Source organism: Hemitrygon akajei, chromosome 11 (assembly GCF_048418815.1).
Source record: "Hemitrygon akajei chromosome 11, sHemAka1.3, whole genome shotgun sequence".
In the NCBI taxonomy this organism is placed as follows: Eukaryota; Metazoa; Chordata; class Chondrichthyes; order Myliobatiformes; family Dasyatidae; genus Hemitrygon; species Hemitrygon akajei.
Window position 1 is genome coordinate 22,056,557 of NC_133134.1, and position 22,301 is coordinate 22,078,857.

Below are 22,301 nucleotides of genomic sequence, written 5' to 3' on the forward strand. Positions count from 1 at the left end.
GATTTTTGGAGAAAATTTGCACCGTTCTTTACGTCAGACTATTGCTCTTGCAATAGATACTGTGGCCTTGAAAGTAGTAAATTTCTCACTGAAATGTACAACGGAAGAAGTAGTGATTGTGTCCATGCCAGCCAAAAGCGTATTTGAGTCTAATTCCATTATGCAGCTCTGAGTTGTTGATTCTCATCCTATTAATTTCAGTTTATGTTCCTAGTCTTTGACTTCTAGAAATAGAAATAAGTTCTTCCGGATCTTAGTATAAATCTCCCATCTTCATTTACAAATCACAAATACTGTAGATAATCTTGCTCTAACTAAACTTCTCAAATCCATTTTAAAGCTTCCTTGAATCTTCTGCAGCTGTGCTGCCACGGAAGTTCATCTGTGTATTGTGCTTGTTTCATAATAACATGAGTTCATGATGTTAACCAATGAGTCTACAGCAGATCCAGTGAAGACAGGTGTCAATCAAGACCCCATCATTGCCTCAACATTTCTTTCAAAATTTCTGGTTGTAGTGTTGTACCTTGTATCCAAAAAACTGCAGCGCTGGAGCAGATCTCCCGAACTAATGGTAAACTGTTCGCCCTATAGCAACTACATTCCAGAACCAAAATTACTCCATTAAAATTACTTGGTTATGGAATTGCAGTGTGTAGATGATACTTATTGAACACACTTGAATTCAGTGTCTACAAGACAAAAGATTTTTTTGGACTATTTTGCCCTCTCAATAAAGATTGATGGCAAGGGCTAGGTAAAAGTGTAGCACTTGATATGCTCATAAGCACCTTTTTGGCAAAGATAGATATTGATGACACACACAGTACACTGCAGATGCTGTGGTCAAAGCAACGTGTACAACATGCTGGAGGAACTCAGCAGGTCGGGCTGCATCTGTGGAAACGAACAGTCAACGTTTCGGGCTGAGACCCTTCATCAGGACTGAAGAGGGAGGGGGCAGTGGCCCTATAAAGAAGGTGGGAGGAGGGTGGGAAGGAGAAGGCTGGTAGGTGCCGATGAAAAACCAATCAGAGGAAAGATCAAGGGGTGGGGGGAGGGGAGGCAGGGAGGGGATAGGCAGGAAAGGTGAAGGAATGAAAGGGGAAAGCACTATGTGTAGTAGAAGAAGGCAGAATCATGAGAGAGGTGATAGGCAGCTGGGGGAGGAGGTAGAGTGAAACTGGGTTGGGGGAAGGGAGAGGGAGCCCCCTCCCTCTTCAGTCCTGACGAAGGGTCTTGGCCTGAAACATTGATTGTTCGCTTCCATGGATGCTGCCTGACCTGCTGAGTTCCTCCAGCGTGTTGTACGTGTTGCTAGATATTGATGATGAAGCTTGCCACTGTTTTCAAATTACTTGCATAGCCTTTAGTCATTTGAGGAGAGGGTATTTGAAGATTGACCTCAAACCTGATATTGAACTCATGGTCTACTGGGCAGCAGGGATTTCTTCTCTGTTTGTTTTTCCTGAGATTTGGATTATTGGCAGCTGGCATGTCGATATGTTGGATTATAGCACCATCATTCTCTCTGCAAAATCCTCCAAATTTAATGCAAGGACAAATGAGCCAGTATCATTACTCTCTGCTAAGTCGATATCTGTAGTTTTGAGGTCTTTGTCACACTCAGTCAGTCACACTGTGCAAGTAGTGTCGTTTGCACATCAGACATCAATTTCCCAGTGTAGCTACTGTTGTGGCAAGAAGTGATCTTGCAGATAAATAAAAGTTTACAGATTCGCTCAAAGCCTCATTGAACAAATACAACATTCCCACAACTTCCTGAAACTTGCAGCCCATGATAAGAACCTGGAAATCATGGGTCAGGTACATGGAGGTCTTGCAGAATCAGTGGAAGAAGATGACTATTTTACTAATTACTTACCCATGACCTGTCCCATCTGTAAGAGTCTCCCTTCCCTTCCCTTTCCCTCCCTCCCTTTCCTCCTGATTAACCACCTCAGAATTCTCAAAGCCTATGTCATCCTTGCTCCCATAGGACTGTCTGAGGAGACAACAAACTGTCTTGGAGAGCAAAGTATCTTAAGTATTTACAGTTTATTCATTGACTACTATCATCAATAACTGGAGCAAGTGGCAATGGTGTGTTTGTGAAAAGACAAAAATATAAGATAGTAAATGTATTATTGACTTCAATTAAGCATGGTTTGTTTTTTGAAAGGCAACAAGAGTGAATCTGCAGATGCTGGAAATAAATAAAAAACACAAAATGCTGGCAGAAGTCAGCAGGCCAGACAGCATCTATGGGAGGAGGTAATAACGACGTTTCGGGCCGAAACCCTTCATCAGGAGTGAAGTAACATGGGATGGTCGAGGAGGGATAAGAAGTGGGGGGAGGGATAAAGTAGAGAGCTGGGAAGTGATAGGCTGGAGGGAAATGGGCTGGGGGAAGGTGGAGAATTATGGGAAATAAAAGAGAAAGAAAGGTAGAGCTGGGGGGAGAGATTATAGTGAGGGGGGAAAGAGAGAGAAAGAGAACCAGACTAAAATAATAGATAGGGATGAGGGTAAGGGTGGGGGGCAGGGGTATCAACCGAGGTCAGTGAGTTGGATGTTCCCTAGGTACAATACCTTATCTCCCGCCTAGGTAGCCTCCTTCCTGCCGGCATGAACATCCAACTCACTGACCTCCACCTTCCCCCAGCCCATTTCCCTCCAGCCTATCACTTCCCAGCTCTCTATCCCTCCCCCCACTTCTTATCCCCCCCTCGACCATCCCATGTTACTTCACTCCTGATGAAGGGTTTCGGCCCGAAACGTCGTTATTACCTCCTCCCATAGATGCTGTCTGGCCTGCTGAGTTCTGCCAGCATTTTGTGTTTTTTATGGTTTTTTGTTGTATTTTGTTCTTAAAACTATCAATTGTCTTGAATTTGAGAAGGCATTTTAATTTAGATAGTTGAGAATATACAAGTTGGGGAGTGCAGAACCAAATTACTGTGGAGTCTACATAATTTGGAAAAGGTTACTGCATGGGAATGTGTCCACAATTCAAAGGCCTTTCAAGTTCCTAATAGTTGAATGTGCAACACTAAAGAGAATGTTTGGATCAGTGTAGTATTTATTCATGCTAGAACAGTTGTCTTTCATCAGCCAAGTTGCTTTCTATGTAAAAAATTTAATTTTATGTTTAAGTATGCAAAATACCATATGTATCATTTACTTTATATAATTTAGAGCTGTGTTTGTAACAATTTCTACTTATGGCACATGCCTAGGTATTTTAGTTCAATGATTAATTTACAGATTATTTTCATCAAGAGCTTCTAACATGATTGATGCTTGTTGCCACAAATGTAAAAAGTTCATTGTGAATTACTGTGCCAGGTGCATTATACAGTGGAATAGTGATTTATATGTCTGCTGCAGAAGAGTGGAATAATGAAAAATGAATTGAGTTTAAAATTTCCTTGGGAGTACGTGGATTACTGAGAAAGCAACATGCTTATGGACTGTATAAAATGTTGCAAGTGACAGGATGCTTGGCCGATTGTTTTGTAATTTCTCATGGTTATACAAAACAGCTTCATTGGTGATCTTGTAACTTCTATTGCAAAATGATGCACTTGTTGAGTCTTGTGTAGGTTAATTTGCCCAATGCACATGCAATAATTTGTCTGTTCTGTCGTTCATTCATTGTCTAATTCGAACATATCCAGGGAAGCCATGCAGAGACAGCTGAAATCTCCCACCGTACAGTTGTTATATCATAAATTCAGGTACATGTGGCCTTAATTCTAAGGTTACATACCATGGATGGGCATTTTCTTGACCAATATACAGGGATTCCAGTTAATTGGGGCTGCAATTTATTTGGGACACTATACTGCTTAGTTAGGACAAAAGACTGACACAAAACAATTTCTAACTAGCATCAGCCACATGCATTGGAGCACTACATCATGCTTGGAGCAAACAATTTTTAAATAGTATCAGTTGTGTGTGTTTGTGTTCAAAAGCAATGATTTTTGTTATTGGCATTTGGTGAGAAATAGACAATTCAGAATTGTTTTGCTCTCTGTGATTTCAAACATTCTGGCTTGGAGATGCCAGAAATAGCCAGGAGTGAAAATGAAATAATTTCACTACTTCAACAAGTAAGGAAATACAAAGAGATTGAAGGTATCAACAATCATCTTGAATGTTACAATGCAAATAAAGATTTGAAAGATGCAGTAGTCAGAAGTATTGTTTGAAAGCTGTCCATTATCCACTGGGTATCTGCTCTGATTTCCTTCATTTAGTCAATCAAAAGAACATGGCGGCATATACTGGATATGTTCTTGAGTTGATAACTATTTAGAACTAATACATAGTTTTACGGTATTGTAGGTATTGGTAGTGTTTTAATTTGTTCTGTATTTTATTTACATAATTTTTATTCAGTTAAGTGGTAGCTTGTCTTTTATACCTTTTTCACTATTTCCATAAAACCGGCTAATTGGGACTACCGCTTAATTGGGCCATAATGTGCTAGTCCTGATGTGTTCCAGTTAACTAGAATCCATTCTACAGTTAATTATTGATTATTGACCAGTCCACTTTCTTCCAGAGGACTCCATGTATCACTTACCATCTGCTTTCATTAGCTATCCCCTTCCCTTGCCTGTATTCATTTGAAACAAGAAATCTCCCAAATTCACAAACGAGAAAATCTGCAGTCCTTCCCTTTCTTCCATGGCCTTCTTTTCTCTCCTATCAGATTCCCTCTTCTCCAGCCCTTTATCTCTTTCACCTATCACCTAGTATCTTGTACTCCTTCCTCTCCTCCCCCTAACTTCTTACTCTGACATCTTTTTTTCCCCAGTCCTGATTAAGGGTCTCAGCCAGAAACATCAACTGTTTACTCTTCTTCATAGATGCTGCCTGGCCTACTGAGTTCCTCCAGCATTTTGTGTGTATTAGTCTCTCAATATTATCCTTGTATTATTTGTTAATTTCTGAGTTCTTACTACTGCCATAAAACCTACAGTGGTGCACGTTTACTTTCTCTAAATACACTAATTCAAAGGCAATAGACTGCTCATCTTGAGTTTTGTTACTTTGATTACACAAATCAAATCTACCTTATTCAGTTGGACAGGGAATTTGTTCTGCAGTGACATGCTTCATAACAGCTACCTCAAGTTAAAAAAATGCCATTGTATTTTCTCCAACCTCTTGATGAGTTTCTTCCGCTTATCAACTTCTCAACTAAAATCATCAGATGGTACTGGTCTGATTTTTCTGTCCCATTGTAATGATCAAGCACACACTTTGAAGAAGTTAGACACATTCAAACTTGCTAATTAACCCTGATTAGTACTTCCCAACTGACAAAACTTGCTGTTTTTTCAATAATCCTTTTCCAGTCTTGAATACTGTACATGCATGACACTGCTTGTCATCTCTCTTCTCTCCCAGTAAATCTTCTGACTCCCTTCTTCAATATGCATTATCTTCAGGTATTCACTCAATGTGACTTGCCTGAATGGTATTTACTGCTTTATAATTGCAGTCACTTTGGTCATTTGGCAATGCAGAAGACCATTTGATTCCACTCAGTGCTTTATCCAATGGAGGGGTAAGCTTGTGATCTCATTCCACACAATATGAAATGCCTTTAAGTGTGAGGTGATGCATTTTAGGAAGGTAAGTGAGGGAAGGACCTTCATTGAATGTACAGTCCTGGGGTGGTTTACAGAACAGGGTTCCCTGAAGTTGGTGTTGCAGATAGATGGTGGAAGCAGTTTTTGGCATGTTGTCAGGGCAATTGAGTATAGAAATTGAGATGTTATCTTGCAGATATGTGAGGTGTTGGTGAGGCCATAATTGAAATACTATATTCAGGTTTGGTCACCCTGCTAAAAGAATGATGCCATTAAGCTGGAAAAAGTGCAGACAGGGCTTATAAGGATGTTGCTAGGACTGAAGTTACGGAGGGTGGTTGAGCAGGTTTGAAGTTTTTTCATTGCAGTTTCAGAGTTTAAGTGGGCATTGCAGAGATATATGAAATAGGGTGAAATTGCACAGCCTTGTACTAAGGATTGAAGAATCAAGAACTAGATGGCACAGGTTTAAAGGTGTAGGTGTGTGTGTGAGAGAAAGTGATTTACTAGGAACTGGAGGGGCAAATTTTTGACTGATGGTGTTCATTATCTGGAATGAGCTGTCATAGGAAGTAGTTGAGGCAGATACATTAACAACATTTAGAAGGTACTTAGGTTAATGGATTGAAAAGGTTTAGAGATGTAGGCCAAACTGAGACAAAAACTTACAAACAAGGGAAAATCTATAGATGTTGGAAGAACTCAGCAGGCCAGGCAGCATCTATGGAAAAGGTACAGTTGACATTTCAGGCCGAAACCCTTCTGGAGAAAAAAGCTGAGGAGTAGATTTGAAAGGTGCGGGGAGGGGAGAGAGAAACTTGAAGGAGGAGGGCATCTTGGTTGGAATGGACTAGTTGGGACCTCTTTTACCAAGCATGCAGCAAAGCAAATCATCAGGCTGATTCTCTGAGGCTTCCACTTACTCTGTTCTTCAATGAATGCCATTGCATCCTGGAGAGATACTTTGGGGCATCTTTTTGTTTCTGATCTTACCTGCCAACAACTAACTCCCAGAGATTCTCAAAAATGCATTTTCTGTTTCATTTATTACTTTGTCTCTGCTTCTGGTCCTGAAGTATGTAACAAATGCTACTGCTTCAATAGCAATGTCTTTTAGTTATTTCAAACCCTTCTTCGTATTTCTTAATCAGCATTCTAACCTAATTGTTTCAAGTACATAATTTGTTAGCAGATTCCTGGAAGATTTATTGTAGGTATCCTGTCCCAGAGTGTCTGCTTTCAACACACCCCAGTCCCACAGTCTAAATTAATGCTTTGCAAGTTTTAAACAAGTTGTTTAAGCACATTGTTTACTTCACATTATTTTTGACTTGACTGACTTATAGTTTGCTTATTGGTCTTGTATGACTTTAGTGTACAATTAATATTACATTTGCTTTAAGGATCTTTGCAATGCTATTCCATTACTGTGGCAATTTTAAAACACCAGGACAGATCATGTATCAATGTATTTTTTTCATTTAAAACTGTTTACTTGTTTAAGTTGTCTCTTGCAAATTCCCAGAATAACTGTGCTGGCCCATCAAACCCTGTTCCCATATGACTTCCACTTCTTGTGTTTGTTTTCTTCTTCCCAGAGACTATAATGATATCGTGCTTAACTGTGTATTATGTGTCTCGATGAACTGGATGTTAAATCATTTGAATCCAGGGAGAAAGTTCCATGTTTACTTCTGGGTGCCACCATTTTCTCATGTTTCCAATAACTGAGCTAGGCATTAGTATTAGTCTAAGTAATTCTACCCCCCGCAACTTTTGGCATCATACTTGACTAAGTGAATTTTTATATAGTTCTGCATCATATTCATAATTAACATCAACAAATGTTTATTAGATATCTAGCAGGAATATAGCCCTTTCTGGTTCACATGTTCACTTAATTAATTTTTCAATTTGTGCTATAAACAATGTACATATAAAGTGTCAATGGCAAAAATGGACCGAGATTTAGTGCTCCATTTCAAACATTTCACCTATTTCTCATTTGCTGTCAACTGCCTCAGTCCGCTATCCTTCTCTATGGCTTTGTTTTGTCTTAAGTATGCACATGTATTTTTGTTAATTTTATTTATTGTTTAATATTTAGTTTCTCCAAGGTTCTTATTGGTGTCCATTTGATTTGAGCAGTTAGCCTGATTAAGCATTTCATGATACATTGTCGTATGTTGTCTGATGCCCCCTTTCATTGCAGAATCATCATCCATTTCCATTGTTTGATATATTTCTTAGTCAATTATATTTCCATACTCACTGCAGTAACCTGTTATATGTTGTCCGATATCAGCCTAGTTTTTGTTTCAGGTAAATTCGCCATGTTTCAGGATGTGGTCAGGCCATCAGCTGCTCTTAAAAATAATAGGCATCCGTTAGTCTCGTGAGACCATGGATTTGCACCTTGGAAGATTTTAGAATGGTCATAAACAAGAATATAAATTTTTGAAAAAAGAAAGCACTCATCTACACCTTTCTGATTAATTTAACAAATCAACTAAAACCTGTTTGTAAGTGTTCCGGTTATTTTGTCCCATTCAAAAACACATGCAGTAATTTTCCATTTGTGATCTGGAATATATTGTTTGAGATTCAGCACTGTTTCTACCAGCACTGGAAAGTCTCCTTGTATTTCTGCAAGAGTGTTTACTGACACAATCATCTTCATCTTTGATTATTTAACTCCAAGAAACATCTAAGACATGCCTATGTATGTTCATTTTTTTCCATTCTTTAAAAAAATATTTTTGGGCTATCGGGGTTTTCAAAGTTCAGATATCAGTCACAGTTTAGCCTGTGGAATTAAATCCCCCAATGTGTTTTTTTGAGTGCTGTCAAAGTTTGGTTATTCCCTTACATTTGTACATTTCTCTTTGATATTTCTGAAGCGAGATGCAAATGACCCCAAATGTGTTAAATTTGACCTATGATGCATGCTTGCAAGCAGGTGCTAAAATTTTCAACATTACTTGGATCTTTTCTGGCACTTCTTGCAGTTTGAAAGTTGTCACCACTGTTTAGAATGAACAGACCATTTGGCTCGATTTAAGAGCCTGGGGCCTTTATGCATTTAATATTAAGATGAATAAAAGAGCTGTTAGTGGAAAGGGTTAATCACTGCATATTTTATATACTGGCAGTTTACACTCAGTGGCTACTTTATTCGGTACCTCCTGTAGTTCAAGTTTAGTTAATTGCCATTCAACTAATGTGTGTGTGTGTATTCCAGATGTCTCTCGCGCTCTCTCTTCCCCCCCACCTCATCTTCACGCATCCTAAAACTAGATAAAGAGAATCCAATTAAATTAATAAACACAAAAACATTATCTCTCTTCATTTATTGATTGAGAAAAATGATCCAATATTACATATATTTGTTGGGAAAAAGTATGTGAACCTTTGCTTTCAGTAACTGGTGTGACCCCCTGTACAGCAACAACTTCAACCAAACGTTTCTGGTAACTTCATCAGTCCTGCACATCGACTAGGAGTAATTTTAGGCCACTTCACCTTACAAAATGGCTTCAACTCTGGGAAGTTGGTGGGCTTCCTTGCATGAACTGCGTACTTCAGGTCCTTCCACAACATTTCTACTGGATTAAGGTCAGGAATTTAACTCAGCCATTCCAAAATATGTATTTTCTTATATTTAAACCATTCGGTTTGTTGAATTACTCTTGTCTTTTGGATCATTGTCTTGTTGCATTATTCAACTTCTATTAAATTTCAGGTGAAGGACTACTTACCCTGACGTTCTCCTGTAAAATGTCTTGATACAATTTTGAATTCATTGTTCCTTCAACGATAGAAAGCTGTCCAGGCCTTGAAGCAGCAAAGCAGCCGCAAACAATGATGCTCTTTCCATCATGATTCACAATTGGGATGAGGTTTTGGTGTTCATGTACAGTGCCCTGTTTCCTCCAAACATAGCAATATACATTTCTGCCAAAAAGTTCGACTTTTTTTCTCATCTGTCCAAAGACCATTGTCCCCAAAGCATTGTTGAACATCCAGGTGGTCTTTTGCAAACTTGAGACATGCAGCATTGTTTTTTTTTGGAGAGCAGTGGTTTCCTCCGTGGTGTCCTTCCATGAGCACCATTCTCTTGTTCAGTGTTTTTCTTATAGTGGACAGATGAACAGTGACTTTAGCAAGTTCTAGAGATTTCTGCAAGTCTTTTGCTGTTACCCTCCTTCAGCATTACATATTCTTGGTTTGATCTTTGCAGGATGTCCACTCCTAAGGAGAGTAGCAACGATACTGAATTTCTTCCATTTGTAGACAATTTCTCTTACTGTGGACTGATGAGCATTCAGGTCTTTAGAAATGCTGTTGTAGCCTTTTTCAGCTTCATGCATCTCTACAATTCTTCTAAGGTCCTCTGAAAGTTGTTTTGATTGAGGCATGGTGCACATAAACAGATCATTCTTGAAAGGAACAGGTACTGCCAGTTAACTGACTGTGTCTTTTTAAAACCCACGCCTCCAATCTCATTAACTGGAACACCTGTCTTCAAATAGCTTTTGTAGAAGGCATTACCCCAGACGTTCACATACTTTATTCCAACATGTACATGAAATAGGATAAATTTTCTCAATGAGTAAATAAACAAGTATAATGTTTTCCTGTGCTATTTATGTATTTAATTTTGTTCTCTAGATATAGGACGTATGTAGATCTGATCACATTTTATTTAAGCGGAAATAAAGAAAATTCTACAACTTTCTAGCACCACTGCAACCTGAATCCATTGTATTACCACAAGTAAATTTTGATGACACAAGTCCAAAAAGTAATCAGTATAATACTGGTGCTTCATACGTGATGAGACCTAGGTGGTGGCAGGGAGTTCAGATGTCTTACAGCCTGGTTGGGGGGGGGGTTGGGGGGATTTCTGTTTCCCATCGTAACAGTTCTTGTCCCAATGCTACAGTATGTCTGCCTAATGGTAAGGGGCCTAAGAGATGATCAGAGATCCCAATGCATTAAATGGTTTCAATTAATTCAACATTGCAAGTATCCTCCAACTTGTAGGGAAAGGAAACTTGTACATTATTTACATCAAATTGTTTTTGATTTAACTCATATTCTAAATATTCTCCATTTTAATGTGAACCCAAAGGAATCATTTCATTGTAGCTTTCTGTTTTATTTACAAAAATCTCTTCTGCTTTGATTATGAACACAGATGAAAATAGAGTAACTGGAACCAGAAACATCTCACCTTATGGACTGGAATATCAAAGCAAGAATGTGCTGCTGAGGCTTTATAAGTTATTGGTCAGACTCCATTTGGAATATTGAGAACAACTTTGGGCCCAGTTTCTGACTCCAAACAGGGCCCAGTGTCCACAAAAATGATCCCAGGAATGAAAGGCTTAATATTGATGTCTCTGGGCCTGTATTTGGAGTTCAGAAGCATGAGGGGAGATCTCTTTAAATCTTACTGGATCCTCAAAGCCTGGTTTTAGATATGGAGAGGATGCTTCCCTTAGTAAGGGAGTGTAGGATCTGCAGGCAGATCCCAGCCTCAGAATATAAGAACACCCCTTAAAAAGGGGGGATTTTTTTTTAACCAGAAGATGGCGAAACTATGGAGTTTGTTGCCACAGAGTGCTGTATAGGTGCTTGATGAGTGAAAGAAGGGTTACAGAGAGAAGGTGGGAGAGATTTTTATTTTAAAAATCAGCCATAATTGAATGGTGCATGTGGTCTAAAGTACTCCCATGTCTTGTAGTCTAACTTGAGTGATGGGTGTGAAGTATATACTGTATAAGACAAGGCTAACAAATAATTTGTACTTTACTGTTTCTGAGGAAGAAGTGTAAACTAAGCTCTTAAATCATTGTATTGCTTTTTCTCTCAGTGCCTAGTTTTTAAATGAGTAAACTTTGTGAGAAATATCTGTTCCAGTTATGGAGTAATTATCAGGGCCAATATGTGGAAACTTAGCACAATAATGCATTTATGTGATTACTAGATCATTGTGTTGCCAGGAGCCCAGGATGTTAACTGTTATCTGTCCATGTCTTATTATGTAGCTAGCATTTGAACTCAGTTGAAGTCCTCTTTACCAGATGATTGGGAAAACATGATTTTGGAAATGGCTGTGCAGAGAATATGAACCAGTTTAGAATTATTGCGTTGGCTTGTTTTGCATTTGAATTCATGACACATCTGACCATAAGGAGTTGAATTGGTTAAAACAGGATCTTGGGCCATTTTGTCATTCTCACTGCAAATGCTCGGATTAATAAGGGGGATTGAATACTGAAGCAATACAAATTGGGAAATATTGAAGTGCAATAGTTTTAATGATATTTGGTTTTTTTTCCTTCCAAATCATGGTTCAAGATAAGTGTGAAGTGGTTCATTTTGGTAGATCAAATATGGTGATAGAATATAGTATTAATGGTAAGACTCCTGGCAGTGTGGAGGATCAGAGGGATCTTGGGGTCCAAGTCCATAGGACACTCAAAGCTGCTGCGCAGGTTGACTCTGTGGTTAAGAAGACATACGGTGCATTGGCCTTCAACCGTAGGATTGAGTTCAAGAACCAAGAGGTAATGTTACAGCTGTATAGAACCCTGTCAGACCCCACTTAGAGTACTGTGCTCAGTTCTGGTCACCTCAATGCAGGAAGGACGTGGAAACTATAGAAAGGGTGCAGAGGAGATTTACAAGGATATTGCCTGGATTGGGAAGCATGTCTTATGAGAATAGGTTGAGTGAACTCGGCGGAAGATGAGAGCTGACCTGATACAGGTGTGTATGATGAAGAGAGGCATTTATAGTGTGGATAGTCAGAGGCTTTTTCCCAGAGCTGAAATGGCTAACACGAGAGGGCATAGTTTTAAGGTGCTTGGAAGTAGGTACAGAGGAGATGTCGGGTAAGAGAGTGGTAAGTGCATAGAATGGGCTGTTAGCAACGGTGGTGGAGGCAGATACAATAGGGTCTTTTAAGAGACTACAGGATAGTACATGGAGCTTAGAAAAATAGAGGGCTATGGGTAACCGTAGGTAATTTCTAAAGTAAGTACATGTTCGGCACAGCATTATGGGCCAAAGGGCCTATATTGTGCTGTAGGTTTTCTATGTTTCTATGTCTTGCCCATATTGCTTCAAACAAATTATGTCCAGTGAGAAATGATCAGAAATATAATTGGAAAACCATTAATGTAGAATTAGAAGAGGCTGATTTGGTAGTTTTCCACAAGTAGGTGCAGAAGGGACTAACTAAAGAAGGTCTTTCCCTGGGACTCCAATTCATTGCAAAGCTTTCCAGTTCGATTTCCAGGATTATTAGACAGGCAGTAGCTACCGCCATATTCTGTCTCTGACATCACAGATCTTCAGATATAGGATTAGAGTATAACTACCTTGCTCAGATTTGATTTTTCTAATTGCAGCAAGTAAAGGACGACCCTCACTTCCATCACTTTCTGCTCAGTCAGTCTGAGAAGGTAAGATAGTGCAAGTAGTGTGCAGTCTAGTCGTGTTATTTCTCATCAATTATAAACTAAATTCAAGGAAACAAAGCTTTAGTAACCCCTTTCAGATCTGCTTCTCTTCGGTTTTCATAGTCTTCCTAGATTTATTGCTTTTATTTTTCCTTTTAGAGTAAGTCCTGGTGCCTGTGTTTAGATAGCTTAAATGGACACATGGGGTCAACTGGCAGGATTCAAGCACACTAGATATGACTGAGCCAGACAATATTCGGTGCTATTAATAAGATATACTGCACTTACTTTTACTAATTTTAATAATTGAGAGTCATGGTCATATTTCACAGAAACAAGTCCTTTGGCGCACCATATTCTTGCCAACTGTGCATCTATCATAATCCTGTTTACCATTTCTAAATCTGTAGCCCTCTAAATCATTACCATAATGGCTCATTTGTACATTTAAATGCTGTGGGAGTACCACCACCACTCACTCAGGCACTGTGTTCCTGCTTCATGTCCTTTACTCTTGCTTTAAACTTACACCCTCTAGTTTTAGACATTTCTGTATTGGGGAAGAAGTTTCTTCCTGTCTACACGTGTAAGTAAGGAAATTCTTCAGTATTAATGGAAGTTAAAATGGCTACTTTGTATAACCATGGAAGCAGGAAAAAAGCAATGACTTAATGTTTGATGCCCAATGTGTTTGTAGTTTTTCATCCTATAATATAAAAGTATCATATTTTAAGGGTTTTTGTTGGATAATTCTTTCACCCACGCTTCTAGTTTTTAGCATAAACCAGGTGTTGACAAAGATTTGTGATTTATTTTTACATTTTGCACGAGTTGAAAACTCAGTATTTTAAAAAAAACACGCATCAGCCAATTCTTTTATGCCATCTTCCATCCTAGAGATAGTAGATGCGCAATTATGCTGGTTTCATGGTACAAAATATTACATTAATCAATTTGCAAGGACTTAAAAGTTGTAGCTTAAAGTTATAAGTTTTACAGACAGTTATATTTTCCCTTTTCTAATTTCCTTTTTCCATCGTTTTCCATGGGGCATTGAGCTTGTCAAGAAATTGCTGTTCAATTTGAGCATTTTTACCCCTTTTTTGGTATTGAGGCTCTGCCCTTAACATTGTACCTGATGCTGTTTTAATCGATTTTGGCAACAATTGACCTTGTTATACAGCATTTGCAGTGCCTTGTAAAAGTATTCAGCCCCTAACCCTTTGTTCACATAAATGAGTATTATAACCAGGGATTTTGATCAATTTAACTGAGCATTTTTATTTGTGAATCACATGCTCCTCTTTCTTAGTAGAGCCCGAAAAACAGAGAAACTAAAAATTCAAAAACTGAAATGTCAGCAGTTAAAAGTATTCATCCCCTTTTGTTCAGTACATAGTTGAACCACCTCTGGCAGCTATTGTAGCAAGTAGACTTTTTGGACTTTTTAGCCAGTAGTCTCTATTAGAGACTAGCATAGTGTGATGGAGAAAGATTTTCCCATTCCTGCTGGCAAAATTGCTCAAGCTGTGCCAGGTTAGTTGAGGAGTGGCGGCAGACAGCAATCTTAAGGTCTTGCCAGAGATATTTGATCGGGTTAAGTTGAGGACTCTGGGCCACTCAAGGTCTTCAATTTTCTTCATTTGAAGGCACTCCATGTTTCCTCTGGCAGAGTGCTTTGGGTCATTGTCCTGCTGAAAGATGAACTTCCTTCCCAGTTTAAACTTCCTGACAGAGGTTTGCAGGTTTTTATCCAGGATCTCTCTGTATTTAGCAACATCTGTCTTACCATCAATTTTCAGTCCCTGCTGTTGAAAATCATCTGCCATACTTTACAGTAGGGACAGTGTTACCTGGCTGATGTGCAGTATTAGATTTAGATCACACATAATGTTTAGTGTCAAGCCCACAAAGTTTCACTTTAGTGTCATCTAGTCTCACCTGACCACAAGAACACCTTCCACATCTTTACAGTATCTTATAAGTGAAGCTTTGCAAAATTCTTATGGGCAAGGACATGCTTTTTTTTTTAAAGCGGTATGTGTGGCATAAGGCCATTACTGTGCATCAGCCAGTAACACCATCCCTACTCTAAAGTATAGTGGAGGTAGCAACCAATGGTGAACTTTGAAGTTGGAGCTGCTCTACATATGATCTCAAACAACTATCAACAAGTTCTGATTATACAAGTTGCTAATCCAGTTACTTGAGTAGGTTGTCAAATTTTGTTAAGGAGCATTTCCTAATAGGCCTGTTATTTTAAAGCTGTTTTCTTAAGATTACTGAATCCAGTTTGTATCCCATAAAACTATAAGACATAGGAGCAGAATTGGGCCATTTGGCCCATGGAGTCTGCTCCACCATTCCATCATGGCTGATTTATTATCTCTTAACCCCATTCTGCTGCCTTCTCTTAAACTTTGATGCCCTGAATAATTAATCTCTGCCTTCAGTATGCCCAATGACTTGGCCACTACAGCTATCTGTGGCGATGAATTTCACAGATTCACTACCCTCTGGCTAAAGAAATTTTTTCTTATCTTTGTTCTAAATGGACATCATTCTATTCTGAGGCTGTACCCTCTGGTCCTAGATTCCCCCACTATAAGAAGCATCCTCTCCATATCCACTCTGTGTAGGCCTTTCAATATTTTATAGGTTTCAATGAGTTTCTTCTTCTCCCCCCCGCTCCCCCCATTCTTCTAAACTCCAGTGGGTACAGGACCAGAGCCATTAAACTCTCCTCATATGTTAACCCTTTCATTCCTGCAATTATTGTGAACCTCCTTTGGACCCAGTCCTAGCACATCTTTTCTTAGATAATGCACCAAAAACTGCTCACAATACTCCAAGTTCAGTCCTTCCAATACCTTATAAAGCTCAACGTTACATCCTTGCTTTTGTATTCTCAACTCAAAATGAATTCCAACATTGCATTTGCCTTCCTTGCCACAGACTTAACCTGCAAGTTAACCTCTCAAATTGCTTTGCACCTCCGAGTTTTGAATTTTTCTCCTCATTTAGAAAATAGTCTATACATTTATTCCTTCTACAAAGTACATGACCGTGCACATCTCTACACTATATTCCACCTGCCACTACTTTACCTATTTTCCCTATCTGTCTAAATCCTTCTACAGACACACAGCTTCCTCAACATTATCTGCCCTTCCACCTATCTTTGTATCTTCTGCAAACTTGGTTACAAATCCATCAATTCCTCCATCCAAATCATTGATATATAACATGAAAAGAAGTGGTTCCAACACCCACCCTTGCAGAACACTACTAGTCACCAGCAGCCAACTAGAAAAGGCCACTTTTATTCCCACTCTTTGCCTCCTGCCAGTCAGCCAATCTTCTATCCATACTGATATCTTTAATGTAATATCACGGCCTCGTATCTTGTTAAGTAACCTCAATGTGGCACCTTGTCAAAGGTCTTCTGAAAATCCAAGCAACAACATCCACTGACTCTCCCATGTCAATCCTGCCTGCTATCTCCTCAAAGATTTTCCTGTTAGAAAACCATCCTGACTTCTGCCTATTTTGTTGTGTTTGTCAAAGTACCCAGAAACCTCATTCTTAATAATACACTCCTTCATCTTTACAACTGGTGAAGTCTGGCTAACTGGCCTATAATTTCTTTTCTTTTACCTACCCTTCTTAAAGAGGGAAGTGACATTTGCAATTTTCCTGTCCTCCAAACCATTCCACAATCTAGTGATTCTTGAACGCTCATTACTAATAACTCTACAGTCTCTTCGGCTACCTCTTTCAGAACACTGGAGTGTTGTCCATATGATCCAGGTAACTTATCTACTTTCACACTTTTCAGCTTTGCCAACCACTTTCTCTTTAGTAATAGCAGCAACACTCACTTCTACCTGCTGGCACTTTTACATTTCTGGAATTCTGCTAGATCTTCCACGGTGAAGGCAGATGGAAAATACTTGTTAAGTTTGTCCACCATTTCTTTATCCCCCATTACTACCTCTCATTTTCCAACAGTCTGATATACACTCTCATCTCTCTTTTACTCTTTATATATCTGAAAAAATTGTATCCTCTTTTATATCATTGGCTAACTTCATATTTCATCTTTTCTCCCTTTCTGGCTTATTTAGTTGTTTTCTGTTGGTTTTTAAAAGATTCCCAATCCTCTACCTTACCACTAATTTTTGTTTTATTATATGCCCTTTTACTTTCATGCTGTCTTTGATTTCCTTTATTAGCCATGGTCACCTGGCCTTCTCTTTAGAATGCTTAATGGCCTTTGGGATGTATCAATCCTGTGACTTCTGGTTGCTCCAAGAAACTTAAGCCATTGCTGTTCTGACTGCCAGGGCTCCCTTTCATTCAACTTTGGACAGCTCTTCCCCTTATGCCTCAGTAATTCCCTTTACCTCACTGTAATACTGATACATTCTCCCGTAATAGTTAACACATTTTAACGTACAATTGTGTGGTCCACCTGATGAACCTTTGGGTATAAATGTCATTGTGGATGACCATCAAGTACTTTAATTTTGCAAATGTTACTGTCTATTTGACTGCATAGAGATGGAAGATTGTACTAGAAAAGCCTTTACTTGCAATGATCTATACTGTATATTTATATTCAAGTGTGATGCTACTAGTTTCACAAGGATAAAAGCTACTTCTGCTGAGATGTTGGGTTTGAATAATACAGCTTTACAAAAAATTATATTAATTTAAAACTGAGAAATTAAGTATAAATGTCATCAGACTAACGGCCTGTTGGATTTAAAATACATTAAGTACAGTCAATTTTTATGCAGATCATTTTTCCTTGGTTTATAAATTAAGTCTATTTTATTTCTTAACAGCCAGGTTCATGTTCTGCAATAATTCAAAAGCTGAAGTGTACGGCTGAAGAGGTATTCTGCTTTTTTCTTAATTTCTGGTTGTTCTTTAAGTTATAAGGCTAGTTTTAGTTCTTACTATTGCAAGTGAAATCAAACAGAATTAGAGCAAAGAAAAGGTCATTTGCCTTTTTTTTCCCTTTCATAAGTTAGTACCAAGTCAAATCTCTATAATTTGCAAGCAATTTTGGAAATGTGTCACATCACATTTATTGTCTTTGATCTCTTATCGGTCCTTGAAAATCTTTTTGAATTAACCAAGTGCAGTCTACTTTCCAGAAATTTATGCTGACCATCCTTGGTTCAAGTTAATGTTATATTTATACACTAATATTGTACCAAAAGCCATACTACAGTTTTAAAAGGCTATAATTTTGAGACGGATTCTGAATGGAATATTTCATTTGCAGTGTTGTGGCCTGTGTATGTAATCTTTCATTGACATTATAGTTTTTAATAGAAAAAAATGAACTTAGAAGTGTGGAAATTTACCAACAGCATCACTCGTTGATTTTTGAAACATTTACCAGAAAGTTTTTAAAATTTCTTAGTTTCATGTTTAACTTACTGTTTTGTTTATGTGCCCAAGTAATGAAAGTAAGCTTTAACTTTGTGTAATGTCACAGGAAGCAGAGTCAACCTCCATCCAGGCAGCTGATAGTACAGCAACTAACGGAAATGTTATTCCCACAGACAAAAGGTAAGGGCCAAAGAATAAAACAAAACTCAAGATGCCATTATTCATTAGGTAAAAATAATTGGAGTTGAATATTTGAACTAAACGTGAAAGTCTTCCATTAGAGATGAAGTTTAATTACTGAGATGCAAAAGACTTGGGCATTGTAATAAAGTCATAAAATAGTTATTGTAATAAAGGTAATTTGAAATTTTAAAAAAACTAAAATTACCAACAGATCAGGTTGCATCTTGGGAGAGATTATCACTGTTAACATTTCCGAACTGGTGAATAGTAATTGACAATAATATTATTCTTTTTAATTCTCTCCACAGATGCTATTTAAATACTTACAGGATTTTTAATTTTTATTTCAGAATTTGAGTATTCACAGTATTTTGCTTTTGAAATATAATCGCTGAAAGTTCGTTTCTGTGAAAGTATTCTAATACTTGTGTTAGTTTGTATTCTGGTATATGATAAAGTTGAAGATATAAATCTTTGGACACTACTTCACTTTTTTAAAATATACAGCATTTCTGTTCTTTCACATTTCTTAATCTATTCAATATGTGTCATCGATATACTTTGTTTATTATTACTATTATTTTTATTTTATTTATTATTTTTTTCTCTGCTAGATTATGTATTTTATTGAACTGCTGCTGCTAAGTTTACGATTCCACGTCACACACCAGTGGAATAAACTGGAATAAACGTCATAAACCTGATTCTGATTCTGAAGAAAAAGTTTTCTGATGTACATAACAAATTGAAGGCATGATTTGTCTTTACACCTGAATTCGCTTCACAGAACATGAGTGCATATTGTTATTATTAGATCAGTAGTCAGCATCCAATGATATAACCATTTCTGTACAGAATCAGCAATAAACTTGGATCTTTGCTAGCACCTGCTTTTATGGCTTAATGTGCTGAGCTTTCCTACCACTAATCTGATGGCCCTTTCAATCTGCCATTCTTCTTTCCAGTTTTGTCATAATTGAGACTAACTTGTGTATGTCATGTTGACTTCAACCAGATACAAATGATGGTATGGTCATCATTAATAAAACTTAAGGGTCACATCTTAAACTCGTGTTTTAAATTTAATATAATCATTTTGGCTCGGGAGGTTGAGATTAGTTGGGTTCTGCAACTGTTGCAGGGACCCCAGCTGTTTACAATTCACAATCAATGATTTGGATAATGAAATCAAATATAATATAAAGCATGGTGGCAATATAGACCAAGGAGGGGATGTCAAGAAGCTTCAGGAGGATAAAAATAGTTCAAGTAAAAGGGCAAAAATGTGACGGTTTGAATATAATATGAAAAAAATGAGATTTTTTACAAGAATACAGAAAGGTAGAGTATATTTATAACCAGTGAAAGATTGAGAGCTGTTGATGTTTAGAGGGACTTGGATGTTCTTGTACACAGATCTGCTGGATTAATTCCTAGGTCGGAATGTTTGTCACATGAGAGATTTAGCTGACTAGGAAGAATTTAAAAGAATGAGGAGTGATCTAAATGAAAATTTAATTCTTAAGGGGCTTAACAAGGGAGATTTGAGGCTATTGCTTTTTCTAGCAAGTGGTGACAGAGTCAGATTGTCGTCTCAAAAAAGTCTCAGCTATTAATGAGATGAGGTTTTTAGCATCCAGAAGTTAGGAATTTTTGGAGTTTCTTATCCAAATAGGAAAGACCTTCTGTTGGTGATTGCCAAGACAGAGATGAGTAGATGTTTGAATATTCAGGAGTCAAGGTATTATGGGTTTATTGCAGGAAATTGTTGCTGATTTAAAAGATCAATCATGATCTCATCATGTGAATGGGCACAAGAGGTAGAATATTCCACTTGCATTTCTGTTTACCCCAACTGTGGCAGTAACTGCTATGTTCTACACTTTGTGTAGGATTTCTCTGATTTTATATTTTGTATTTTATCAAGGGAAGTTATCCCACTTACCTGTTTTGTCACTCTATATTGGGTGTCTATAGACATCCACTCCAAAGTACGGTACTGCTGTGCTGATGTTTCCTTTGTCTAAGTTCTGTAATACTCTGGACCTGGACTGCATTCTTCTTGTGTCTGACCAGCCTATTCTTTGTAGTAATTTACAGATTTCTACTTCACTATTTTTGCTACTTTCTGCTGACCTAGCTGTTCACAATCTATAATAAGTGATTTAAAAAAAATTATTATGTATTATTCTGTTCTGGAAACTATCCTTTTTAGATGCTTTTTGCTATCCAGTGTCATGGAAAGGAATGAGCGACTTTTCATTAACAAACCTAGGAACAGTATTATTAGTCTTTTTGTTAACCTGAGTGCTGTAACATTTGGAACAGGTATTCAAGTAGATTCTGAAACATCAAAAATTTGCTTAAACAAAATATTTTGTATAATGTACATTTTAAGAATCAGTTGCATAGCAATAATTAAGTATTTTTTAAAAACTCATTTCTTGTAAATTTCTGATAACTTGTGAAGCAATCACATCTTAGTTCAAGTGATTTGGTTTTTGTGGTTTTATTAATTCTATTGTTTTTTTTGTACTATTGTGAATGTTTGCAGAAAAATGCATCTCAGGGTAGTATATGCTGACATACGCATTTTGATAATGAATTTACATTGAACTTTTGATCTTTGAAAGCTTCAAACAACACACCTTGTGATAAGCCAAATTGCAGAACAACTTTGGGATAACACTATTAATCCCACGAGCACAATAACTTTAAACCTGGTGTCAGTTTTCTGGGATGTTGATATTGTATGCTGGTAGTTTTTGTAAAATCTCGGCCAACAATGAGGCTGAGCTTTTATGACTGTTCAACTGTGCTTTATTAAGCATGGTGATTAAATTACTGGACTACAGTCAGGAGCCGAGAAAACGGACTTCATATCCTTCTGTTCTAGATGGGCATCTCAGATAGTTTCCAATCTTTTTTAAAGCTAGCCTTTCTAATGTGGCCAAACACATACCAAATTTTAAAGCACTGGTTACCACTTAGCTTCAGGAATGGAAATTTGACTTTTTATATCGTTATAAGTTCTCCTGAGTTTTTAGCTGTCACAAAAACAGAAAATGCTGGACAAAATCAGCAGGAATCATTTGTGGAAAAAGAAACAAGTCAAAGATCTTTCATTTTTCCACATCTGAATGATCTGACTTTTTCTGACATCTTGTGTTCTACTTCTAAATTTCTAGTGTCTGCGGATCTTTTGACTTTGATTTTTGTTTGCACTGAAAAGGCCTAATCACTTCAAGGAGAATTGTGTTAGGCAGTAAGTGTCAGCCATGCCAATGGCATCCATATTTGTAATGGTAAATAAAGTCTTAGTAGAGAAAAGAGATCATCAGGGTCTGAGGTGTGAATTTTTGTCATGCATTTATTCTGTCTCAGAGGTGTGGATGATGAGTCATTAAATATATGCAAGGCTATGAAAGATTTTTACCTTACAGGGCAATTAAGGATTTTGGTGGGCAAAAATCAAATCGGCCACAATCTTTTTGAATGATTCAGAAAACTTGATGGGCTGCACAGCTTTCTCCTGTACCTATTTATTATGCACTTTTGTGACTTGTTAGTTTCTATCCTAGAATATTTGGAAAGAAATGTATGAGGAAAATTATAGTCAACAGTTATAAAG

The 22,301-nt window shown here is 37.7% G+C and overlaps 1 protein-coding gene across 2 annotated transcripts in view; it reads left to right on the forward strand.

Annotated features, from left to right (window-relative positions):
* Nucleotides 1–22,301, forward strand: part of glyr1 (glyoxylate reductase 1 homolog (Arabidopsis)) — a 51,453-nt gene that overhangs the window by 13,344 nt on the left and 15,808 nt on the right. Inside the window, exons 7-9 of one of the 2 annotated variants that reach the window (XM_073060371.1) lie at nucleotides 13,031–13,084; nucleotides 17,932–17,982; nucleotides 18,594–18,667. In XM_073060371.1, the coding sequence (XP_072916472.1) occupies nucleotides 13,031–13,084; nucleotides 17,932–17,982; nucleotides 18,594–18,667 (179 nt within the window). The remainder of the gene's footprint in view (nucleotides 1–13,030; nucleotides 13,085–17,931; nucleotides 17,983–18,593; nucleotides 18,668–22,301) is intronic. The other variant, XM_073060372.1, reaches the window with a different exon arrangement.